The sequence below is a fragment of the Vipera ursinii genome (assembly GCF_947247035.1).
Source record: "Vipera ursinii genome assembly, chromosome: 7".
Lineage (NCBI taxonomy): Eukaryota > Metazoa > Chordata > Lepidosauria > Squamata > Viperidae > Vipera > Vipera ursinii.
Genome location: NC_139521.1, coordinates 76,510,607 through 76,534,464, shown reverse-complemented (window position 1 = coordinate 76,534,464; position 23,858 = coordinate 76,510,607). Strand labels below are relative to the sequence as shown.

Genomic DNA, 23,858 nt, shown 5'->3' with positions numbered 1-23,858 from the left:
AACGTCCTCCTCCCCCGCCTCGGCCTTCCTGACTCCCTCCTCCTTGAGGGCCAAGCTGGGCCAAGATTCGAGACCTTGCCGCGGGCTGGTAGGGGCTGGCTTGGCTCCCGGCTGGGGAACACACACACACACACACACACACGAATGTATAGGTATAGTCTATAGATATATTATATAGATATATAGATATAGTACCAGGCTATTAACAATCGCAAGCCATTCGCTTAACAGCCACGTTAAAAAAAAAAAAGTTGTAAAATTGGGCGTGACTCGCTTAACAACCACCTTGCGTAGCAACGGGGTTCTGCTTTCAATTTCCGGCCGTAAGGCGAGGACCCCCTGCGGTCCTTACAGGCGAGGAGGTTCGGGAAGCTCTCGCCGCCTGAGCTGGGATGGCGCCCGCTGTCTTCCCGCCCCGTTAACCTCTCCCCTCCCCTCTGTCTCCCCCCCAACCCCGCAGAGTCTCCAAGGATGAATGGTTCCAATGTGGCCAACCCAACCCCCCCCGCGGCCCCCCCGGCCAAATCCAAGGAGGAGCAAGTAGTGAACGGCCACGATGAGAAGGAGAGCAACCCCTTCGCGGAGTACATGTGGATGGAGAACGAGGAGGACTTCAACCGGCAGGTGAGAGGCCTCCCTGGGGCCTAGTCCAAGCCTCCCCCCCCCCGCAGAGAGACCCCCCCACCTCGTGCGTGGAAACCAGCGGAGGGGAGGGCGCCCTGCCCAAGCCGTGGGGTACAGTGGTCCTTCGGCAGAGGAACTCACCCTGGTTCCCCGGCAGGCTCTGCGGCCCGGGGTGCAGCCTGAAACGGCGGGCCTCCTCCTGGCTCCCCACTCTCCTCCGGGCTTCGTGGTTAGGGAGGAGGGGGCTGCCAGCCTGGATGCCCTTCCATGGGCGCAGAGCCCAGCCCGGAGTCTCTGTGGTGAGAAGGCCAGCCAGGAAGCCGAGACGAGCGATCTGATCTCGGCTGGGACTTCCTTCAGCCGTCTTGCGCAGATTTTTCTTCTTCCCCTCGCCCTGCGCTCGACTTCCCTGCCTTAGGAGGCTGAGCAGAGGCAGCATAACAGAGCTGGAAGGGACCTTGGAGGTCTTCTAGTCCAGCCCCCTACAAGCAGGAGACCCTATACTGTTCCAGACAAGTGTCTGTCCAGTCTCTTCTTAAAAACTTCCAGGGTTGGAGCATTCACGGCTTCTGCAGGCAGGTGGTTCCACTGGTTAATTGTTCGAAAATATCAGGAAGTTTCTCCTTAGTTCCAGGTTGCTTCACTCCTTGGTTAGTTTCCATCCGTTGCTTCTTGTCCTGCCCTCTGGTGCTTTGGAGAAGAGCTTGACACCCCCCCCCTTCTTTGGAGCAGCCCCTCAAATATTGGAATGCTGCTATCATGGAACCTCGAGATATGATACCACGTTTTTCAGATCCCTTGTAGACAATTCAAGGGTCGCTTTAGATTTCTGATAACAGCTAGAGGGGTGTGCAAATTTAGCAACTTTAGGACTTGTCGACTTCAACTCCCAGAATTCCTCAGCCAGGGTCCCCAAACGTGGCGACTTTAAGCCTTGTGGACTTCAACTCCCAGAATTCCTCAGCCAGGGTCTACAAATGTGGTGACTTTTTGTGGACTTAACTTCCAGAATTCCTCAGCCAGGGTCCCCAAACGTGGCGACTAAGCCTTGTGGACTTCAACTCCCAGAATTCCTCAGCCAGGGTCCCCAAACGTGGCGACTTTAAGCCTTGTGGACTTCAACTCCCAGAATTCCTCAGCCAGGGTCTCCAACCTGGCTGGCTGGGGAATTCTGTGCACTGAAATCCGCAAGCCTTCCATTTGCCCAGTTGAGGGACCCCTGAATTTGGGAGGGAGGGAGGGAGGCCGGAGAAGACGACGATGACAACAACAACAACAACAACGCGGCCTTATCCCTGGGGATTAAGAGCGTGTGCTGGAATTGTTGGGAGCAGCCGCGTGTCCAGCTGCATCCAGCCTGGGCCTCTTTTGGGAGGCCTGAGGCAGCCATCCAAATAGTCCCCGGACCTCCAAATCTATTCATTTAGCAGCCCGCTTTTCGCGCACTTCCGGGACGGGGCCCCGGAGTCCCCAAAGAAAAGGCCAGGACTCTGAACGCTTCGCGAAGTTGGAAACCTGCGCGAGAGGTGCCACAGTCTGTCGTCCCTCGGCCAGGGCACAGCTCGCAAGGAGAGGGTTGGGGCGGCTGCTTTTAAGAGCCCGGAACGGGGAAACTGCAGGAGGGCGTGGGACTGCAGCTCCGGGACTCTTTCCTTGCAGGCAGCCGGGCCTTGAACCCTGCCTGGGAGGGGAATAAATATGGGTCGTCGAACCAGCCGGGTGTGCTTTGCCCCTTCGCAAGCAGCAGACCTGGGCTGAAGGCAAATGGTGCAGCTTTTCAGTCCCCTTCAGGTGCCGGGTCCCAGCTGAATTGTGGCTGCAACCCCCTAAGGATTCTCCCCCATGCAGGGCCTGGTTGTCCCAAACGCAGCTTTTCCAAAAGGAAATAAGAGAATAGAAATAGAAATAAATAGAAATAGGAGTAGAGTAGACAGTAGAGTAGGAATAGAATGGAATGGAATGATGAGAATAGAATAGAATAGAATAGAATAGAATAGAATAGAATAGAATAGAATAGAATAGAATAGAATAGAATAGAATAATAGAATAGAATGGAATAGAAAATATAGATAGAATAGAATAGAAAATATGGAATGGAATAGAATAGAATAGAAAATATAGATAGAATAGAATAGAATAGAATAGAATAGAATAGAATAGAATAGAATAGAATAGAATAGAGTAGAGTAGAAAATATGGAATAGAATGGAATAGAATAGAATAGGAATAGGATAGAATAGGAATAGAATAGAATAGAATTATAGAATAGAACAGAATTATAGAATGGAATGGAATAGGATAGGATAGGATAGAATAGAATAGAATAGAATAGAATAGAATAGAATAGAATAGAATAGAAAATATGGAATGGAATAGAATAGAATAGAATAGAATAGAATAGAATAGAATAGAATAGAATAGAATAGAATAGAATAGAATAGAATAGAATAGAATTAATTAGAATAGAATAGAATAGAATAAAATAGAATAATGATAAGAATAGAATAGAATAGAATAGAATAGAATAGAATAGAATAGAATAGAATAGAATAGAATAGAATAGAATAGAATCTGGAAGGGACATTGGAGGTCTTCTAGTCCACCCCCCTGCTGGAACTTATACCATCTCAGACAGGCGACTGTCCAGTCTCTTCTTCAAAAACCTCCAGTGACGGAGCGCCCATGATTTCTGGAGGCAACCTCTGTTCCACTGTTTAATTGTCCTCGCTGTGAGGAAGCTTCTCCTTAATTCCAGGTTGCTTTTCTCTCTGATCGGTTTCCAACCGTTGTTTCTTCTTGTTTGTTTTCCTTCTCAGCCAAGAAGTATTTAGAGTCAAATTCACACCCTAATACAGAAGATTCTCAGAGTGAATAGAAAGATAAAACCAGAAAAAGTGTCTTCTGGGTTTAATGAAAACAGAGATGGGGTGGGTGGCAGGAATTGGAACATTGAGGCAGCAAGATTATGCACAAAAATGGAAGGACGCTTTGCTTCCCAGCCTGGACGAAAGGCTGGCAAAGTTAGCAGAGACGGCTAAATCGCCTGCTTTGGTTAAAGAAAATTACTTGTTTCTGCTAGGAATCCGCTTTGGGACTTTGTGCTCGAGGTGGGGGGGGAAAAAAGCGAAACTTAGATTTTGGGTTTTACCGGTTAGATAAGGTTTGTTGTTATAGAAATGGCTAGTTGACTCAGCCTTCCATCCTTCCCAGGTAGGTAAAATGAGGACCCAGATTGTTGGGGGCAATAAGCTGACTTTGTAATAATGCCGCTTGGGGTGTGTGTGAAAGCCCTAATAAACAGGCATATACATAGAATGAAGGCTACTGCTAAGCTTGTAAGCCGCCCTGAGTCTTCGGAGAAGGGCGGGATATAAATGGAATTAAAATAAAAAAAATAATAAAAATAGTTTATATTATTATGTAAAAGTGAAAAGTTGAGGTTTGACGCTGTTATCTAATCCTACTGCACCAAAGGGATTCGGGTGTCAATGCCTTTTCTCTCTCTCTCTCTCTCTCTCTCTCTCTCTCTCTCTCTCTCTCTCTCTCTCTGTCTCTGTCTCTCTCTCTCTCTCTCTCTCTCTCTCTCTCTTTTCTACACTTCTTCTTTCCCCTTTCCCTCCCTTATTACTCTTACTGTTTGCCTTTGTACTTTTACATTTTATAAACTAATTAAAAAATTCTTTAAAAAAAAAGAAAAAACTTTTTGCTCCTCATGCAAGAAGCTCCTTCAGTTCTAACTCACTCGTGAGAAAATGAAGAAGCTTCTTGGATGAGATGCAAAACGTTTTCAAGGAAAACAACTCAGGAAGTCCAATTGCCTTTTGGGGGGGGGGGAAGGCACCTTTGGGTTAATACTCAGAGGATAATACTCTTTGTAAAAGAGGCCAAGATTCCGCCTCTGAGCAGGGCAGCGGCTGTCCAGCGATCATATCAAGCAGGATTTGAACGCGCTTCGCTGTTCCCTGGGCATCTGACCTTTGAGACCTTGGGGCTCTTTATCCTGTCCTTAGTTTGGGAAGGACCCGGGATTTCCCGGCAGGGCTGAGCTAGCCTACTTCTGGAGAACCGGGCGGCCGAGTTTACGCAACGCCCTCAGCTGGGTTGCGATGGGTTTGGCTAGCCTGTGATTCAGCCGACGGTGGGAACCAAGCCTTCACCCTGAGCCGTGTTTGTTTGGGCGTGCTACACCTCCGGAGCAGAGCAGCCAGCCTGCTTAAATCTGCTTTTAAGATCTGGTGTGTTGATGGCTTCAGACAGAGAGACGGTGTTGAGCTGGAGATGCCAGAGGTGACTGGCAGAGGACGTTTGCCCCACTTCAAAGCCACGTTACTTCTCTCTTTTTGGCCTATTGGCAAGTCCTGATCTTCCCATGGCTGCTTTTCGCCAGGGCCTGCTGGCTCTCTGCTCTGGAGCGGAGTAACAGAATAGCAGAGTTGGAAGGGACCTTACAGGTCTTCCCCTCCTTGGACCGGTACCTGGCCGTGGCACGCCAGCAACCAGTTCACACAAACAAGCAAAGCCCCATCTGTGGGATGCAGGCAGCACACAAGACCACGCACCCTCCGGTCTTGCGGAAAACTTTCTCTCCGCGGAACCGGTGATTCCTGGTGCCCCATAGGTTGGGCACCTCTGCCCTATCCCGTTTCAGACCAGTGGCTATCCAGTCTCTTCTGGAAAACCTCCAGTGACGGAGCCCCCGCGACTTCTGGAGGCAAGGAGTTCCACTGGTTCTCAGAAGGAGGAGGAGGGGAAAGAAGAAAGATAGTGTCAGGAGGGGAAGGGAAAGGAAAAGGCGCCGACTTCCGACAGTCGGAGATAACCCCATGACAAGCACAACGTTTTGCTTTTACACAACAGCGCGCGCGCAAGCCATTTCTGGAACAATAAAGCTATCCGATTGACAAAAGCAAAGAAATCAAGATTTCGTTTTTTTCCTTGCCAGCCCAAAATCTGGAAGCCATTTCGAAATAGAAACGGGGCAGGGGTCTTCCAACTTGGCCCTTGGATGACTTGTGGATTTCAACACACGCGTGCCTGGCTGAGGAATTCTGGGAGTTGAAGTCCACAAGTCATCCAAGGGCCAAGTTGGAAGAGCCCCTATATAGTAGACTGTAAGAGGAGTGGACTTCAACTCCCGGTGAAGCCTTGGTGGAGCAGTGGGCTAATGCCTCCTTAAGTAACACCAGCTGCCTGCCATTAGTGCAGGTTCGAGTCCCACCAGGCTCAAGGTTGACTCAGCCTTCCATCCTTCCCAGGTAGGTAAAATGAGGACCCAGATTGTTGCGGGCAATAAGCTGACTTTGTAATAATGCCGCTTGTGGGGTGTGTGTGAAAGCCCTAATAAGCAGACATATATACATAGAATGAAGGCTACTGCTAAGCTTGTAAGCCGCCCTGAGTCTTCAGAGAAGGGCGGGATATAAATGGAATTAAAATAAAAAGTAAAAAAAACTCCCAGAATTCCTCAGCCACCATGCCTGGCTGAGGAATTCTGGGACTTGAAGTCCAGAAGTCATCCAAGGGCCAATTTGGAAGAGCCCTGGGTTAGAGTCTCTTCGTTGGACAAAAGGATCCATTTAACCACCTCTGCTTCCCTTTGCGGCAGGGAACAGCGGATGCTTTTACTGAGATGCCCGTCCTGAAGCTGACCAGCCGGTGGCCGCAGAGCCTGTCCTGCCTCTGACAAACCCCTTTTCCCACTCTCGGCTTCTGCCCCCAGGTGGAAGAGGAACTTCAGGAACAGGACTTCCTGGACCGTTGCTTCCAGGAGATGCTGGACGAAGAAGACCAGGAGTGGTTCATTCCATCCCGGGACTTGCCTCAAGGCCTGGGGCAGCTCCAGCAGCAGCTGAACGGACTCTCGGTCAGCGAGAACCCCCACGGACACATTGCGGAGGACATTCTGGTAAGGGGGGGGCACGCCCGATGGAGCCAGTCCGTGAGCTGCACTTTGGCGTTTTTTTGTTTTTGTTTTAAAAAAAGAAATCCTTATTATTTTTATTCTCTCTCCTGGATGCGGGGGACAGCTGCCTGCAGTTTGGCAGTTCGATCCCGACCTGCTCCGGGTGGACTCGGCCTTGCGTCCTTCCCAGGTCGAGAAAATGAGGACCCAGATGGTTGGGGACAGTGTACTGACTCTGTAAAACGCCCAGAGAGGGCTGTAAAGCACCGTGAAGCAGCATATAAGTCTTAAGTGCTATTGCTGTTTAGACACAGGCAGGTCACCTTAACCCACAGCCTTCTTGGCCAACAGCCCTGGCGGAGTGGCAAACGTCTCCTGGCCTCAGGCGTGGCTCCTCTTGCCCTGTAAAGAAGCACCCAGCACCCTCCTCTCCGACCGTCCCGAAAAGCTTTCTGTAATGGCTGCTGCAATCGCGGATGTTGGGAAACTGCCGGGCCGGAATGGAAGGAGGAGTCAAGCCAGGGCCTAGCTTGGCGTCCTTGCGCAGCCACCAGCAGATTACGTTGGCGCTCTCCCGAGGCCTTATCTCCTCGTTCCCAGGGGAAGGCGAGCAGTCTGGGGAGAGCCAGGCAGCGTGGGCGGTAGGCAGGAAAGCCACAGCTGGCACAGCTGGTTCGGCATCATATTTCGAGGCAGAACTTCGTTAAGGGCAAAACGCCGGTTTGCCAGTCCCCTTTTCCCCCGTGTCGTCGTAACTGAACGGTCGCTAAACGAAAGGGCTGTGAAGTCGAGGCCCACCTGTGCCGGACTCCTCCCGACGTTGACCCTCTGTAATTCTAATCTCTCTTTTCTTCCCACCCCCTTTTTTTTTGCAGAGCAAAAGCACCTTAAATCCAGACGCCAAGGAGTTCGTCCCTGGGGTGAAATACTGAGCCGTCCGGCCGGCCGCCTCCTTAAAGACTTTTTTTTTCTGCCCTGGATGGGTGTGGGAATGGGGTGGGGGGAGCGGGGCCCACTCGCAGTGGTGGGAAAGAGACTCTTTGCCGGCCAATGGGGGGCGCTCTTTGGCCTCTTTAATTCCTCTTGCCTGGCTGCGTTGGGACATTCGGCAACCAAGGGGAGAAAAGCTGCGCTCGCCGTGGGATGGCACCTCCGGTTGGGCATCCCCAACCCACCTGCTTCCGGTTAAACAGTGCCCAGCCTCGCCTGACCCACCAGCAGCCTCTTCTGCCCGTCCCCCTCGCCCCGTACCCCTCGGTTAGCTGCCCCTCCAGGGGGGCACGAAGGGACTCCTCTCCTCCGTGGACGTTGGCCAGCACAACAGCCTCCTGCTTCTCCAGCGTTGGGCCAGCCCCTTCCTCTCTCGGCTTTCGGCGAGGGCTGGGCCCAGCCCCTTTCAGTGTTTCGGGACAGGGAGGCTGGGCGTTTCGCGGGCTGGGATGGAGGTCCCTTCCCTCCGGTTGCCAACCGCCGGGGGAGGGGGTTTCCTTCGGAGGAGCGAGGGAGGCGCTGGGTTTTTAGAGGAGTTAAGCGGCGCTGGGCGTTTCCTATCCTTGCGTCTCTTCTCAGGATCCCTCTTCCGATCCAAAGCAAACCCTGAAAGACCGGTCTCCCATCTTGGCCACTCGGAAGAGCCGTGGACTTCAACTCCCAGAATTCCCCAGGCTGGGGAATTCTGGGAGTTGAAGTCCACGGCTCTTCCTGCCCTTAAAAAAAGGAGGGCTGGGAGCTACGGATGGCTTCTCCCCCCCACCCCGAGGTCTCCCTCCGGGTGTCTGAATCCCCACGGAGACCACCGGCTCTCTTCCTGCCCACCGGCACTACTTCCTCCAGGGAAACGGACCGTCTGGTGCCCGTCCGTCGGGCACGCGGCTCCCCAAGGCTGAGACCTGGAGAGGGAAGGAGGCAAGGGGCAGCTGCGTGACCCTTTATGGAGCCTCACCCCAAACCCTCCCACTTTCTAGAGCTGCTCAGTGGATACGTAAGAACGTGGTGGTGGTGGTCTTCGGCAGAAGGAGAGCTCCTGCAGGTTGGGCCAACCCCCGAGGAAGGAAGTCCAGCCCCAGGAGACCTTTGGTGGGACCCCTTTGACAAGCCGAGGCGCTTCCTCAATCCCAAGATTTGGGGCGACCCCTTAACTCTGCCTCCAGCCAGGCTGGGGGCACCTGAGAGTCGTTTTTCCGTGTGCCTGTTCCGTCGGCCTTTTCGTTGGGACAAACGTGGCCGCCGCAAGAGACTTGTGGACTTCAAGTCCCAGAATTCCCCTGGCCGGGGAATTCTGAGACTTGGAAGTCCACAAGTCTTCAACGTTGCCCCGGCCACTCCGACCGGATTCTGAGGGCCTCTTTGTAGGAGATGAGCTTCTTATCAGGATGGGGGGGAGGGGGGGCAAGACCTCCTCTTCCTCCTTTGCTTAATAATATGGCTGCGATCCCCTCCCTCCTCTTAAATCAGGGGTGGGGGACTACGGCCCTTTGATGACGGGTGGACTGCAGCTCCCCAGAATTCCTGGCTCAGGAATTCTGGGAGTTGAAGTCCACCCGTCATCAAAAGGGCCATAGTTCCCCCACCCACCCTACGATAGCTCATCCTCCCCTACCAGCATGGCGCCTGGCATGATGGGGCTTGTAGTAGTGCCATCAGGTTGAGCCCTGCTTGCCCCTTCTTTCCTTCCTTCCTTCCTTCCTTCCTTCCCTCCCTCCCTCCTTTTTCTTCCTTCCTTCCTTCCTTCTGTTCCAGGACAAGGCAGCTTGTCGAGCTGGGCCAACGTCAGGATCTCCTTCCCCAACTCTTTCAAGGAAACCTCGACATAGGAAGCCTGCAAACGGGAGCAGAAAAGCTCCAATTTTCCCCCCCCCTGCCCCTGGGGGGGGGGGGCTGGGTGTTTTTTCTTCGTGTTGGTGGGGGGCACACAGGAATGGCTCCAGACTCTGGCTTTGAAGCTTTGCTTAAAAAGGTGGTGGTGGGGGCCCCCGATATATTTCTTCTCTGCCCCGGCTCCTTTGGGGGAGAAGCGATGGGCAAGTTGGCACAAGGGCCCCCTCTCCTCCCCCCCCGACCCCCCACTTTCTTCCCACGGGAGCCTTTGCAATGATGGCGCTGCCCATTTTTACAATAATGCATTCTTCAATAAATGGATTTTGAGCTGGGCATGGTGCCGAGGGTCTTTTGGGGAACTGGGTGCAGTCTGCTCGGCTGCCCCCTCCTGCCCAGGGATGTCATTCTGGGGGGGGGGGACAGGGGGGTGGTCAGCAGAAATGCAGGGGCTGCAGGATGGCAGTTAACTGGGAAGCTGGGATAAACCAGGATGCCAGGAGGCAGCAGCCTATGAGGTGAGGCCCTTATGCAAAGCCTTTGGTCTAAATCGGGGGTCTTCAACCTTGGCCACTTTAAGACTTGTGGACTTCAACTCCCAGAATTCCTCAGCCAGCCTCAAACTTGGTCACTTTAAGACTTGTGGACTTAAACTCCCAGAATTCCTCAGCCAGCGTCAAACTTGGTCACTTTAAGACTTGTGGACTTCAACTCCCAGAATTCCTCAGCCAGCGTCAAACTTGGCCACTTTAAGACTTATGGACTTCAACTCCCTGGGAGTTGAAGTCCACAAGTCTTAAAGCGGCCATGTTTGAAGACTCCTGAGCTAAATGTTGACCTTCGCTTCAGGTTAGGCTAGGAACAAACTGGGATGAGGGAGAAGTGGCCGGACCCCCTCCCCATTGCCAGCAGGAATGAAAGCTCATCAGCGCCCCCCCCCCAAAAGCTTGCAGGACAGGGAGGCCCCAGCAGAGCTCTCAATTCCCATTGCTAGATAAGATGGTTGTTAAGCACCATTTTGCGACCTTTCCTGCCGGTTATTACCTGAATTGCTTCCGTTGTTAAGCAAGTCACACCGTTGCAAAGTGAAGCCGGCTTCCCCTACGGACTTTGCTCATGAGAAGGTTTGCAAGAGGGGGGTCACGTCACACACACACACACACGCTGCCACCATCACAAATAGGAAGGTCTGAATTTTGATCACGCGACCGCATTTGTGTAAGCGGGTAAAGCGGCCGCAAGTCCCTTTTGGCGGTGCCGTTGGAGCTTGGGATGGTCACTAAACGAATGATGGTTTAAGTCGAGGGCTAACCGTATCCGGGCACTCCGCTGCGTGGTTTTTGCCACCGAGACCATGCCCCCTTTTTTTTTTTATTAAGCAACATCTTTTGCGTCTGTGGCTTTGCAAACTGCCCGTAGAAGCGGGACCCCTCCCAAAGCAGCAAAGGGAGGCCAGACTGGAGCCCCCCCCACCCCCCCCACCCCCACCACTCCCAAGGATGGCCGGGAGCCGCCTGGCGCCCGTCTCTAGGCAAAGGAGTGCGTGTAGAAGACGTCCACGTTGGCCGCGTAGTCCAGAGGGAGGGCCTGGCCGATGTGCCTGGCCCCCAGGCTGGCCCCCCCCAGGGCCGAGGACTGCTTCAGCTTCAGCAGGCTGAACCGGCAGAAGGCGCCGTGGAGCTGCCGGCTGTGCGCCTGGCCCAGGACCCGGACGAATCCTGCAAGAGGAGAGAAGAGCCGGTGGGCGCTTCCCATCGGACACCCCCCTGCCTCCCCCACCCCCCCAAGCCAGGCTCCTCACCTTGGGCGGCTGGAGCTCCATCCTCGCTTGCAGAAACTAAGCCCCCCCCTGCATTGCATCGCCTACAGCAGGGGTCTTCAAACTTGGCCCTTTTATGACTTGTGGACTTCAACTCCCAGAATTCCTCAGCCAGCTTTGCTGGCTGAGGAATTCTGGGAGTTGAAGTCCACAAGTCATAAAAGGGCCAAGTTTGAAGACCCCTGGCCTACAGGCCGTCCTCGACTTAACAGCCACAAAGGAGCCTCGAATTTCCAACTGCTAAGCGAGACGGCTGCGCTTTGCCCTGTTTTATGACCTTCCTTGCCAGGGTTGTTAAGTGAATCGCTGCAGGGGTTCAGCTCTTGACACCCCTGTTAAAAAAAGTGAATCTGACCGCTGGTCAGGTGGCGGCCCAAGGGGATCGCCCGGCCGTGGGATGCGGCCCCCTTTGCAAATAGGAATCAACGGTGGAGCGTCTGAATTTGGATCACTGAGGCTACGGGGGGGGGGCGCTGCCACGGTCGTAAGTGTGACAAATGGTCGCAAGGCACTTTGTTCAGTGCCGCTGTAACTGTGAACAGTCACTAAACGGGCTGTTGTACTTCATGGGCGGCCGAGATCTTTAAGCCCTCCTTTTCATTTGAATCCTCTGTGGCAGGGGTCTTCAATCTTGGCAGCTTTTAAGACAGGTGGACTACAACTCCCAGAATCCCCCAGCCGGCATCCTTTAAGATGGGTGGACTACAACTCCCACAATCCCCCAACCAGCATGCTTTAAGGTGGCTGGATTTCAGCTCCAAAATCCCCCAGCCAGCTTGCTTTAAGACGGGGGAGGGGGGGGACTACAACTCCCTGGCTGAGGAATTCTGGGAGTTGAAGTCCAGCCGTCTTAAAGAGACCCCTGTTCTGGGGGGCCCTGACCCGGAAGCAGATCCGGCTTTGCCGAGCAGGGCAGCCGCCGAGGTCCTCACCTTCCTTCATCATCTCCCAGCTCTTCCACACCGATCCGACGCAGACGATGGGCAGTCCCAGGTGCCCTTGCAGCAAAACCTGGAGGGAGGGAAATGCCCGCGAAGGTCCGTGGGTCACCCGCTGCCCAGGAGGCAGTCCAGCATACGGATGGCCCTTGACTTCCAATCACAATTGGGCCCAAAATTTCTGTCGCTAAGCGAGGCAGCTGTTAACTGAGTTTTGCCTTGCTTGCCACAGTTGCTAAGTCAAGGGTAGGCCACCTTGGCTCTTTTATGACTGGTGGACTTCAACTCCCAGAATTCCTCAGCCAGCCACGCTGAGGGGAAAGGGAGAGGTTTCCAAGCTGAGCCAAGCTGGCTCAGGAATTCTGGGAGTTGAAGTCCACAAGTCATAAAAGAGCCAAGGTTGCCCACCCCTGGCCTAGGCCTAGGCCGCTTTATGAGTTGTGGACTTCAACTCCCAGAATTCCTGAGCCAGCCACGCTGAGGGAAAAGGGGGAGGTTTCCAAACTGAGCCAAGCTGGCTCAGGAATTCTGGGAGTTGAAGTCCACAAGTCATAAAAGAGCCAAGGTTGCCTACCCCTGTGCTAAGCGAATCACTGCAGTTTTTAAGTTAGTAACCCGGTCGTTAAGCGGATCTGGCTTCCCCCCCCCTTGACTTTGCTCGTCAGTGGCTCACAAAAGGGGACCACGTGATCCCGGGACGTGGCAGAACCATCATAAGTACATGCCAGTTGCCAACATCTGAATTTTCATCGTGTGACCACGGGGATGCTGCAAAGTCACAAGTCTCTCTTTCCAGCGCCATTGTAACTTTGAACGGTCGCTAAACAAACTTGTAACTTGAGAACTACCTGTACTACAGCCACACTACTACATGGTTAGTAATATACTTAAGACATTAGACAGCATTGTAAGAGATCGATGGTGGGCAGAGCGACGGCACAAGGGGAGAATCTGGGTCTGGTTGTTTTGGCCTGCCATGCCCTCTAGCGCCATCTGGAGGGGAGGGGTGGAAACAGATTATGTCCAGGATGCGGGGGGGGGGGGGGTCTGCAAGCATCTTCTCGGTGGGGGGGGTGTCTCCTGACCCACACAAGGGAAGGCAGGCTGTTTGCAATTGTTCTTTCCTCAGTCCTAACTATCCATTGGAGTCTGCAGCTGTCCTGTTTGGTTGCAGTGCAAGACAGAACAAATGTCCCTTTTACTTGGTTCCTAAACCAGGGTTTATCAAACAAGCCAGGAGTCCCCAACCCCCGGGCTGCAGCCGATTTGAAACCGGGCTGCGAGAGGAATGGGCAAGCACTCGCGCACGCACCTGCCGCTCACAAGCCCTACCCCATTCCGCGCTGGCTCGGGCCTCCCAGCTGGAAAGATGGGGGGGCCCTGAAATAAGCCACAATTGGCTGGATTCATACAAGATGCCAAACCCCATTGTGGCTTAGGGCAAAGGAAGAGGTGGCGCTTCCCTCCAGAAGCCAGCTTGGATCCAGATCTAGAGCCCCCATTCTGTCCTCCCCTTTGGGGGACCCCTGAACCTCGCTCTTCCCCCCCTCCGTCCAATTATGTTCCAGAGTTAGCCTCAATATGGCTGCTTCATAAGCCACAATGAACTCTGGGAGGTGGGCCAGGGAAAAGCAGCAGCAACCGTCCTCAATCCTGCAGCTTTTCTGCCACCGTCCATCCTGGGCTAAGTTACCTGGTCAATTTTGGGAAGCACGGCCACAATATGTCGTGCCAGGACTTCTCCGGCCCTGTTGAAAACGTAGTGGCACAGGGGATCCCCAGCCTTGGCACCTGCATGAAAGACGGGGAACCACGTTTACCCTTTCATTTAACCCACCCGACCTGGGGCGCCCCGGGGCCCTAAGACAGAATCCCCCAGCCAGCATGCTTTGAGTGGACTTCCACTCCCAGAATCCCCCAGCCAGCATGCTTTAAGATGAGTGGACTTCCACTCCCAGAATCCCCCAGCCAGCATGCTTTAAGACAAGGGTCTTCAAACTTGGCCCTTTTATGACTGGTGGACTTCAACTCCCAGAATTCCTCCACCAGGCACGCTGGCTGAGGAACTCTGTGAGTTGGAAGTCCAGCAGCCATAAAAGGACCAAGTTTGAAGACCCCTGCTTTAAGATGAGTGGATTTCAACTCCCAGAATCCCCCAGCCAGCATGCTTTAAGATGTGTGGACTTCAACTCCCAGAATCCCCCAGCCATTTATAGCTGATCACGCCTGGAGATGTCCAAATCGGTGTCTCTCAACCTTGCAACTTTTAAGACGGGTGGGCTTCAGCTCCCAGAATTCCCCAGCTGCAAGCATCTAATGCGGAAAGCCAGACACTCCCTTGCTGACTTAGCATCGTCCAAGAACTGGATGAAGCCTCTGCCTGAGCAGGAATCCGGCGGTGGGTGTTGTTTTCCTGGCGTCCCCAAACGACCCCCCCCTCGAGCGACCTGCCCACACCTGCAGCCAGCTTCTGGCAGAAGCCTGCAAATTTAGACTTCTCAAAGGTCCTGTAGAGGTGAGTCAGGAGCCCCATCCGGTCGGAAACCTGTTGGGGAAAAGGTGTGAAAATGTAAAGGAAGAAGAAAACAAACTCTTTCTTTTTCTTTCTTTCTTTCTTTCTTTCTTTCTTTCTTTCTTTCTTTCTTTTTCTTTCTTTCTTTCTTTCCTTTCTTTCTTCCTTTCTCTTCCTTTCCTTTCTTTCTTTCATCTCCTTTCTTTCTTTCCTTTCTTTCTTCCTTTCTCTTTCTTTCCTTTCTTTCTTTCATCTCCTTTCTTTCTTTCTTTCTTTCTTTCTTTCTTTCTTTCTTTCTTTCTTTCTTTCTTTCTTTTTCTTTCCCTTCCTTCCTTCTTCTCTTCTTTTCCTCTCTTTCTTTCTCCTTTTCCTTTTTCCTTAGCCAAACCAAACCTCAAACACCGTGTTGTAATAAAAATGATTTGGACCATTCTAGTTAGTTGCCGCAAGACTACGCAGACCGACTTCAAACAATGGCGTGACAAGGCAGGACATGGAATAATAAAGAGTTGGAAGGAGCCTTGGAGGTCTATTGCACCCCCTCACCCGAGCAGGAGACCCCTGTACCATTTCGGACAAATGGTCATCCTGTCTGTTTATGAAAGCCTCCAGTGATCCCTCCCTTCCTTTCCTTTCCCATCTTCCTTCCCTCCCTCTCCCTCCCTCCTTCCTTCCTTCCTTCCTTCCTTCCTTCCTTCCTTCCTTCCTTCCTTCCCTAACTTCCTTTCCTTTCCCATCTTCCTAAATTGCTCTGGGACTTTAGAATTCAGAGAAGCACCTGCCACACAACACCCCACAACAATTGTTGATAAGAAAAACAAAAAAAAAGTCTGGATAGCAGACGTGGCAGTGCCTGCAGACAGCAGAAGAGAAGAGAAAGAACTGGAGAAGAGAACAAAATACTAAGACCTGCAAATAGAAGTAGGACGACTGTGGCAGAGGCGAGCAGAGGCAGCACCAATAATCCCAAAACAACCGGAGCACCACTGGAACGCCATTGGCCTGGACAAAATCCCCATCGGTCAGTTGCAGAAGGCAGCTTGACTTGGAACAGCTGACATGCTCAGATGCGGCCTTGAACACCCTCAAATAACCACAACTGCCTATCCCAGGGGTAGGCCACCTCGCCTCTTTTGTGACTCGTGGACTTCAACTCCCAGAATTCCTGAGCCAGCCACGCTGAGGGGAAAGGGAGAGGTTTCCAAGCTGAGCCAGGCTGGCTCAGGAATTCTGGGAGTTGAAGTCCACCAGTCATGAAGGGGCCATAGTTCCCCCATGCTGGCTCAGGAATTCTGGGAGTTGAAGTCCACGAGTCATGAAGGGGCCATAGTTCCCCCATGCTGGCTCAGGAATTCTGGGAGTTGAAGTCCACGAGTCATGAAGGGGCCATAGTTCCCCCATGCTGGCTCAGGAATTCTGGGAGTTGAAGTCCACGAGTCATGAAGGGGCCATAGTTCCCCCATGCTGGCTCAGGAATTCTGGGAGTTGAAGTCCAGCAGTCATAAAAGAGACAAGGTTGCCCACCCCTGGGCTATCCCTGGGAAGGACTCGATAGGTGGATAAAAATGCCAAATCTAGTCTGAACGTCTGGCTGGGTGGCCAAACGTCAGAATCCTGAATTGTACACTGAGTTGCAAAGTGGTTTTGTCTCTGGCCCTAGAGATTAGCCTCCAGAGATGCCCAGAAGCTTCCAACTCTTTCCTTGAAGCACAGAAACCCTACAGGGCTGTCCCCACCCCAACGCCTGTCTCCTCTGGAGTCGGAAGCAGAGTTAAGAGGCAGCTCCGTCTCTTGGCAGGGGTGCCTCCTCACGAGCCCCACAGCCTAGCATCACCCTTGGGACCTCTGCAGCCTTCCCAATGGGAGACTTCCGGCTTGCCTACATGTTTTGGCTGAACTCTGACCTCGGCCTGCTCTCCCCCTCCCACAGACCCAAGTCCTCCCCTCCGTTCCCCAGAAGAGGGTGAAGGCCAAAGTCTGCTTTGGGGGTGGACCAGCCACTTACCTGGAAGTAGTCAAACATGGCCTGCTTGACGTAGCCAATGTCGTGCGGTGGGACCTCCAGGTTATCCAGGCCATCAAACACCGTCTTCACAGCCTGGTGGGCGATCCAGTAAGCTGCCGAACAGCAAAAGGGAGGGTCAGCCTGGGGTCTGGACTTCATTTTGATCCCCACCCATACAATACATAAAGCCCCGACTGGATGGTGGGGAATGGAAGGATTGATATATTGATATTTGTCAATCCTAACATTCCCCACACCTCCAGTCAGAGCCGGAGAAGCTTCTGGGATGAGGAGCGAAAGGTCTTCAAAGAAAAACAAGGAAGTCCGGTTGCCTCCTGAAAAAAAAAAGCGCCTTTGGGACGTCAAGAGAGATCTGGCAAAGGATTACAGGATCCAGCCCGGAGAAAGCTGGATCTTAGAGAAGGCCTGCATCTCCCAAGAAGTTCTCTGTCGACTCAGAGAACAAGGATAGGATCTGCAATCTCTCGAAGCCGTCCGCACGCTGATCTGTTAGGAAGATCCTGGTTTCCTCACCTGATCCTTCGTCCCCCATCATGTGGCCCCATCCTCCACAGCTGATCTGAGAGCCATCCGGGTTGATGAGCTTGCAATTGGAGCCGGTTCCGGAGATGAGCACCACCCCGCCTGGAAAGAAATGACCATCAAGAAGGAGGTCAGGACCGCCATCTTGCTACGTTACGCATTGCCCGCTGGCAGCCTGCCCTGCTTCCACGGGAGGGAGAGCTGCGGGGTGGGATTGAGGAGGGGGGAGGGGAGAAAGGAAGGAAGGAACAAACTGAGGAAAGAAGGGAAAGAGGGACGGACAAAAGGAAGGAAAGAAGGGAGGGAGGGAGGGAGGAAGCAAGCCTTACCGGTGTCGGTCGCAGTGGCTATGGCCCCAACGGCGTCGGTAGTGATAAAGTAACTCTCGCTCAGATGCGGGAAGCGGCTCTTCATGTCCTCAATGAGCTTCTGGATGGCTTCCTTCTGCTCCCCTCCGCTCAGGGAGAGACCCTGCAGTCACAGGCAGCCACACTGTGAGCCCCCGGCCACGGTGCCACGGCACTCCGGGAAAGGTTCCGGGTGAGGCAGCCCCAGGGGACAATCACGGCGGAAGGTAGCAGGAGGTCATCCAGCGACCGCCCGTGTCCTGGGGGATCTTCGGGTGTCACGGACGACCCAGACGGGTGTCTAGCGCTGGGCTCCCACCCCTGGAGCCTCTGGGTGGAGAAAGGCTCTTCAACCCGCTGGGCTCCTGGGGCTGGAGGCTCAGGAAGGAGGCACTTCCGCCAAGGCCCTGTCACTTTCCCCTTTCACCTGACGACCACAGGTGGGGTTCAGCTCCTTTCATTACCCAAGGCAGGGGTAGGCAACCTCGGCTCTTTTATGACTGGTGGACTTCAACTCCCAGAATTCCTGAGCCAGCTATGCTGAGGGGAAAGAGAGGTTTCCAAGCTGAGCCAGGCTGGCTCAGGAATTCTGGGAGTTGAAGTCCACCAGTCATCAAAGAGCCGAGGTTGCCTACCCCTGACCCAAGGGAAGGCCAAGCCTACATAAAAGGCTTGCAGGGATCCGGCATGGCCAGTCTAGGGAAAAGAAGGACCAGGGGTGAGGTGATAGCAGCCTCAGACCCTGGCTGAGGAATTCTGGGAGTTAAGTCCACAAAAAGCCACCACATTTGTAGACCCTGGCTGAGGAATTCTGGGAGTTGAAGGCCACAAGGCTTAAAGTCGCCACGTTTGGGGACCCTGGCTGAGGAATTCTGGGAGTTGAAGTCGACAAGTCCTAAAGTTGCTAAATTTGGACACCCCTCTAGCTGTTATCAGAAATCTAAAGCGACCCTTGAATTGTCTACAAGGGATCTGAAAAACGTGGTATCATATCTCGAGGTTCCATGATAGCAGCCTTCCAATATCGGAGGGGCTGCCCCAAAGAAGAGGGGGGGTGTCAAGCTCTTCTCCAAAGCGCCAGAAGGCAGGAGAAGAAGCAACGGATGGAAACCCATCAAGGAGGGAAGCAACCTGGAATTAAGGAGAAACTCCCTAACAGCGAGGACGATTAACCAGTGGAACAGCTTGCCACTAGAAGTTGTGGGTGCTCCATCACTGGAGGTTTTCAAGAAGAGACTAGACAATCACCTGGCTGGAATGTTGTAGGGCATGGGTAGGCAACCTTGGCTCTTTTACAACTCGTGGACTTCAACTCCCAGAATTCCTCAGCCTGCATGGCTCAGCTTGGAAACCTCTCCCTTTCCCCTCAGCGTGGCTGGCTGAGGAATTCTGGGAGTTGAAGTCCACAGGTCAGAAAGGGATCATAGTTCCCTATGCTGGCTCAGGAATTCTGGGAGTTGAAGTCCACGAGTCATAAAAGAGCCAAGGTTGCCTAACCCTGGTATAGGGGTTCTCCTGCTTGAGCAGGGGGCTGGACTAGAAGACCTCCAGGGTCCCTTCCAACTCTTGTTATTCTGTTACCCTGGGCTAGCAGCATCCACAGCAAACCAGGGCGATGCCAAAATATTGACTGGCAGGTGGCATCGTTCCCAAAACACCGCCGGGGGGGGGCTTGCATCCCAAGAACATGTCCCATGCACGGTGACCCCAAGGTGCCTATCTTCTTTGCCCCCACCTGCCCTGGGTGTTTCCATAAAAGCCATTCCCCAAGGGTTTGGGGAATGGGTGGGGGGGGCTTTCCTGGGAAGAGGGCGGGAGACTCACCAGAGAACGAAGCGGAGTGCGTGGATCGCCCCCAGCCTTCCTTTTAGCATCTTGGACCATGGCGTCAATCCGCTCCAGGCACGTGTCTGCGCCAACCAGCTGCATGGCCGGGGTGGGGGGGAGAGAGACACCCTTCAACTTGCGCACTTACACCCCTTCACACGTGCACACTCGAGGCAGAGGCCCCCAACCTTTGGGGCACCAGGGCCCGGTTGCGTGGAGAGTAGTTTTTCCTTTTTTGTGTGTTTTTGTCTGCTGCCTGCCTCCCGCCGGTGGGGCTTTGATGGTTTGGGTGGACGGGTGGCTGGCATGCCAGGGACCGGGGGTTGGGGACCCCCGACTTAAGGAACTCGCACCCCCATTGCGAAACTACCTAGCACTCCCTCTGTGCCCCCCCCCAATTGCTGGATTCTCACCGTGTCTTAACCGACCTCGGTTGCTTCCCAGCAACTTCCCTGCATGGTGCCCTCTGGATCGGTTGGGGAGGGGTCTCCTTTCAGCCACCCCTGCCCTCGAGCCCAGGCTGGCATCTGGCAATAAAACCCCTGCCTTGCCAGGGACAGCCAAGAGGGGGCAGCCGCCAGATCTAGACTGGGGGCCGCTTGTGGGGAGGGTGGGGGTCAGTTTAGGCCAGCGTCCCCATCGGGCACCACGCTGGACTTGTAACCCTCTAATGACCAGGCTGGCAGGGCTGTTTGGTGGCAAGTCTCCACGCCCTGCAAGGCAAACACATCTGCAGATATTCTACACCAGCAGTATCCAACCTTGGCCCCTTTAAGACTTGTGGACTTCAACTCCCAGAATCCCCCCAACCAGCAACGCTGGTTGGGGGGATTCTGGGAGTTGAAGTCCACAAGTCTTAAAGGGGCCAAGGTTGGGCACCCCTGCACTGCAGGAAGGCCTTGACTTACGATCACAACTCTTTCTAAGTGAGAAATTTGCTAACTGAGTTTGGCCCCATTTTACGACCTCTCGTTGCCACCGTTCTTAAGTGAATCACTGCCGGGGTGAAATTAGGAACAGGGCTGTTAAGCCAATCCGGATTCCCCCCTTGACTTTGCTTGTCAGAAGGTCGCCAAAGGGGGAATGTCAGCGACACCTCCCCTGGGACGCTGCGACCGTCAGCAAGGGGTTGGACTAGATGACCTCCAAGGTCCCTTCCAATATTATTATAATATAACTTTTATTCATAAAACATGAAACTCAGTCAACTGAACACTCTATTATTATTATTAGTATTATTATTATTAGTAGTAGTAGTAGTAGTAGTATTACTACTACTATTATTTTATTATTTTTATGAGCCAGCAGCCGAGTGAATTTTGATCCTCTGACCACCGGGGGGGGGGGAACACTGCAACGGTCGGCGTGAGAAACGGTCCTAAGGCCTTTGTAACTTTGAACGGTCGCTAAGCGAAGCGTTGTAAGTCAGGGACTGCCTGTAGACCCTTCCTAGTCCTGGCCAGGGATTCAGAGAGTCACAGGTACTCCTATTTAAATATTATTTTCCCAAGGAAGATTGTCAAAGAGCTGGGGGTTGTTTCCCGTCCCCCCCCCCCGACGTGCGTGGAAAAACGAAAGCAAACTCAAGCAACTCCTCCTACTTACTCACTTTTCCCCCCGTTACCCTCTTGAAGGCGAGGAGGACTGGATCCTTACCCAGTGGTTGGTGCAGGGCCCCTCGGCCTCGGCCAGGATCTTGCCATCTTCGGACAGCAACAGCACCTTGGAGTGGGTCCCCCCCCTGCAGAGGAAGACAGAGGCCACTTGTGTCCTGGTTCCCACCGGTGGGACCCTTCAAAGAGGCATTGTTTACCTTAAAAGAGTCTTTATTCGAGAAGCAGAGCATGGGCACTAACACAATCGAAGCCAAATCTGAGTTGCCCTCCCCCTGAGCACCTAGTAGCAAAGCACAATTCCCTCCCCCAGTTGAGGGTCATAAATCACATTCTCCAATGAGCTTGAAATGCAGGCTCTTTCCCTCCAGTTCTCCAGCCCGCCAATTCTTATCATCTCTTATTTCAATAACCTTGGTTCTCACACTAGGTTCGGTATTGTTATGTCTAGCTAAACTCTCGTGCACCTTCCTCCCCCCCCCAGCATCATCGAACTCTAAGAGTAAAACAGAAGAAGAAAATGGTGGCATCTCCCTCTGTCGTCAGAGCAAAAAAAATCCGACGTTAGAGGGGCCATATGGGGAGGATTCTGCTTCCCAGCCTGGCGGGGGTCAGTCAAGGATGCTCGTGTAAAAATCCCGTGGGGAAATTGAAAAAGAAAAAACGACCCTAGGAGAAAATCTTTGTGGCTCAGGGTCTAACTGTGGGGTCCAGCATCAGTGCTAGAAGGGAACGGGGGGGGGGAGGAGGAGGAGGAGGAAGACGACGACTATGGGGTCCTTGGTACTCTGTGAACTGGATTGTTTTCTTGCAGATATTTTATTACCCAACTAGGAAACATCATCAGTACTAGAAGGGAGGGGGATTTGTGGAGGAGGAGGAAGAGGAGGACTGTGGGGTCCTTGATGCTCTCTGAGCTGGGTGGTTTCCTTGCAGGCGTTTCATGACCCAACTAGGCAACGTCATCAGTGTTGGGGTGGGTGGGTGGTGGGGTCTGCTCTCTGTTTCTATTCAAGGGTCTTGCCTGGTCAATATTGGTGGGAGTGCCCTGGGTGGTTCCTGGGTTGGGTTGTTATTTATTGTTGCATTGTGCGTCTCACTTGGTGTTTCCTTGATCGGGTAACGTTTCCTGTTTGACTGTTGGTCTACTCTAAATGCTCCCCTTGGGGTTGATCTGGGCTTCTCTGGGTGTTGAACCACCAAGGCCACGCCCACCAAGACTGACTTGCTGGCTGGGGAATTCTGGGAGTTGAAGTCCACCCATCTGAAAAGCTCCTGAGGGCCGAGAAACGCTGTTTTAAGTCAACGAAACAAGCTCACCGGTTTAACCCCGTCCTCTCCCCAGCCCGCAAGCCCGGCAAGCCGCCATCTGCAGACTAGCTATGCCGGTTTCCAATTTCCCTTCCACCCAAGCCGGCCAAGAACTAGCCAAGTCCAGAAGCCGCCTTTGGCCCAGCCAGATCACAGCTTTGAAATGCTTTGCATGCAAGAATCCCTTCCTTCCTCCTGCCCAGCCACATGGAACCTCAGCCGGTTTGCAATCTGGGAAGCGTTCCTCTTTCCTCCAGGCCTCAAGTGACCCCCACCCCCCGCAAAAAAAACCACCCAGGCCTATTGAAAGAAGGCTATTGCAATAAAATAATGGATATTTTGAAACGCAAGAGGGAGCCAAGCCCCCCCCCCCCACCAGGCAGTTTCTCTCTCCCCAATTTCCGGGCAAGTGGAGGCCGGTAGAAAAGCCCCGATGACGTCACCCAGCCAGCAAAGCCCAGGGATTCCCCGGGGAGGGAGGGGCGTTTGTGGGCATCCTCCAGCCAGACGCCCGCGGGCGCCGCGTTGGGGAAGGCTGCTTGTTCCAGGGAGCCTTAAGCGGTCCCAAGAGGGTCCCCCGATCCCGATCTCCCCCCTCTTCCCTCAATGCACGCGTTCGCACGGTGCCAGCCTCAAGGAAGCCGGGAGAGGGAGGGAGGGAGGGGGCGCGGGCGGGGGCTGCGAAGTTGCAACACCCCAAGGGCGCCGGGGGTCCCTCCAAGCCCCCCACTTTGGGAAGGAGCCTCGGAGCCGCTCTAAAGCGGAGGCCCAAGAGCAGAGTCCCCCTCCCACCCCCCCACTGGCCATCCCGGGCGGGCGGGGGAGGGAAGGAGGGAGGGGGGAGTCCCAGCCAAACCCGTCTGTGTGTGATGGGGGGGTTGGTGCTTCCCCCCCCCAGCCCGAGCGCAGCCCCCGGCGCCGGCCCCGCCTCCCCCGGCGCCTCACCTGGCCGCTCAGGTGAGCCGGCAGGTGAGTCGGGGAAGGCGGCGATGGCGGCGCTGCGGGCTGCAAGTCTCTCCCGGCTTCTCCCCCGGCGGGGCCGCCCGGCTCACCCCTCCACCCCGCCGTAGACCGCCGCCATGCAGCTCCGCAGCTCCGCCCGTCTTTCTTTCTTCCTTTCCTTCCTTCCTTCCTTCCTTCCTCCCTTCCTCCCTTCGGCCGTCCCGGCTCGCCCGCCTGCCCTCCTCCGGCGCCGGCCGGGTTCCCACGTCGCGGCGGTCCCGCTTTGCGGAAGGCAGACTCGCCTTCCCAGCCCCGCTCCGCCCCTTTCCCCGGGACACGTGTCCTCGGGACCTGCCCACTCCCCCCCCCCGCCGCCGCCCTGGCTTCAGCCGGAGCAGGCAGGTGCCCGGCAGGTGAAGCCGCCTCTCCGGCTAGCCCTCCCCGCAGGGTCGGCCAGGCGGGGGCTGCCCCGGGAAGGGAGGGAAGGGGGCAGCGTCCCCCCCCCCAAAAGGGAGAGGGCGCCCCCTGGCGGTTGCAGCACCTTCTGTTTCCCCCCTCCCTCCAAGAGTGACCGGGTCTAGGGCAGCGTTTCCCAATCTTAGGAACTTGAAGATGCGTGGACTTCAACTCCCAGAATTCCCCAGCCAGCTATGCTGGCTGG

At 54.2% G+C, this 23,858-nt stretch overlaps 2 protein-coding genes across 3 annotated transcripts in view; one reads left to right on the top strand and one right to left on the bottom strand.

Annotated features, from left to right (window-relative positions):
* PAIP2B (poly(A) binding protein interacting protein 2B) overlaps positions 1-9,676 on the top strand; it is a 30,073-nt gene extending 20,397 nt beyond the window's left edge. Inside the window, exons 2-4 of the mRNA XM_083367215.1 lie at positions 461-624; positions 6,344-6,529; positions 7,402-9,676. Coding sequence (XP_083223341.1) covers positions 472-624; positions 6,344-6,529; positions 7,402-7,458 — 396 coding nt within the window. The 5' untranslated portion in view covers positions 461-471 and the 3' untranslated portion in view covers positions 7,459-9,676. The remainder of the gene's footprint in view (positions 1-460; positions 625-6,343; positions 6,530-7,401) is intronic.
* A 980-nt stretch (positions 9,677-10,656) lies between these two features.
* NAGK (N-acetylglucosamine kinase) lies at positions 10,657-23,494 on the bottom strand. 2 transcript variants are annotated; one of them, XM_083367193.1, is made up of 10 exons: positions 23,201-23,494; positions 20,988-21,072; positions 19,329-19,427; positions 17,487-17,628; positions 17,149-17,259; positions 16,615-16,727; positions 14,555-14,642; positions 13,791-13,888; positions 12,092-12,170; positions 10,657-11,058 (listed from the first exon to the last, which is right to left on the bottom strand). In XM_083367193.1, the coding sequence occupies exons 3-10, from the start codon at positions 19,386-19,388 to the stop codon at positions 10,868-10,870; spliced, it is 882 nt and encodes a 293-aa protein (XP_083223319.1). In that variant the 5' UTR covers positions 19,389-19,427; positions 20,988-21,072; positions 23,201-23,494; the 3' UTR covers positions 10,657-10,867. The 2 variants fall into 2 exon arrangements, with proteins under 2 accessions (XP_083223319.1, XP_083223318.1); XM_083367192.1 differs by having other exon boundaries at positions 23,308-23,494.
* Positions 23,495-23,858: the final 364 nt, after the last annotated feature.

What these genes read in the sequence shown, in the direction of transcription:
- NAGK (XM_083367192.1), bottom strand. Translation starts at nt 23,336, where the DNA reads ATGGCGGCGGTCTACGGCGGGGTGGAGGG. An exon ending in CCATGTTTGACTACTTCCAG is followed by an intron (nt 14,643 to 16,614) that starts GTAAGTGGCTGG and finishes TTTCCCCAACAG; the next exon opens with GTTTCCGACCGGATGGGGCT. An exon ending in CTGCCAGAAGCTGGCTGCAG is followed by an intron (nt 13,889 to 14,554) that starts GTGTGGGCAGGT and finishes TCTTTCATGCAG; the next exon opens with GTGCCAAGGCTGGGGATCCC.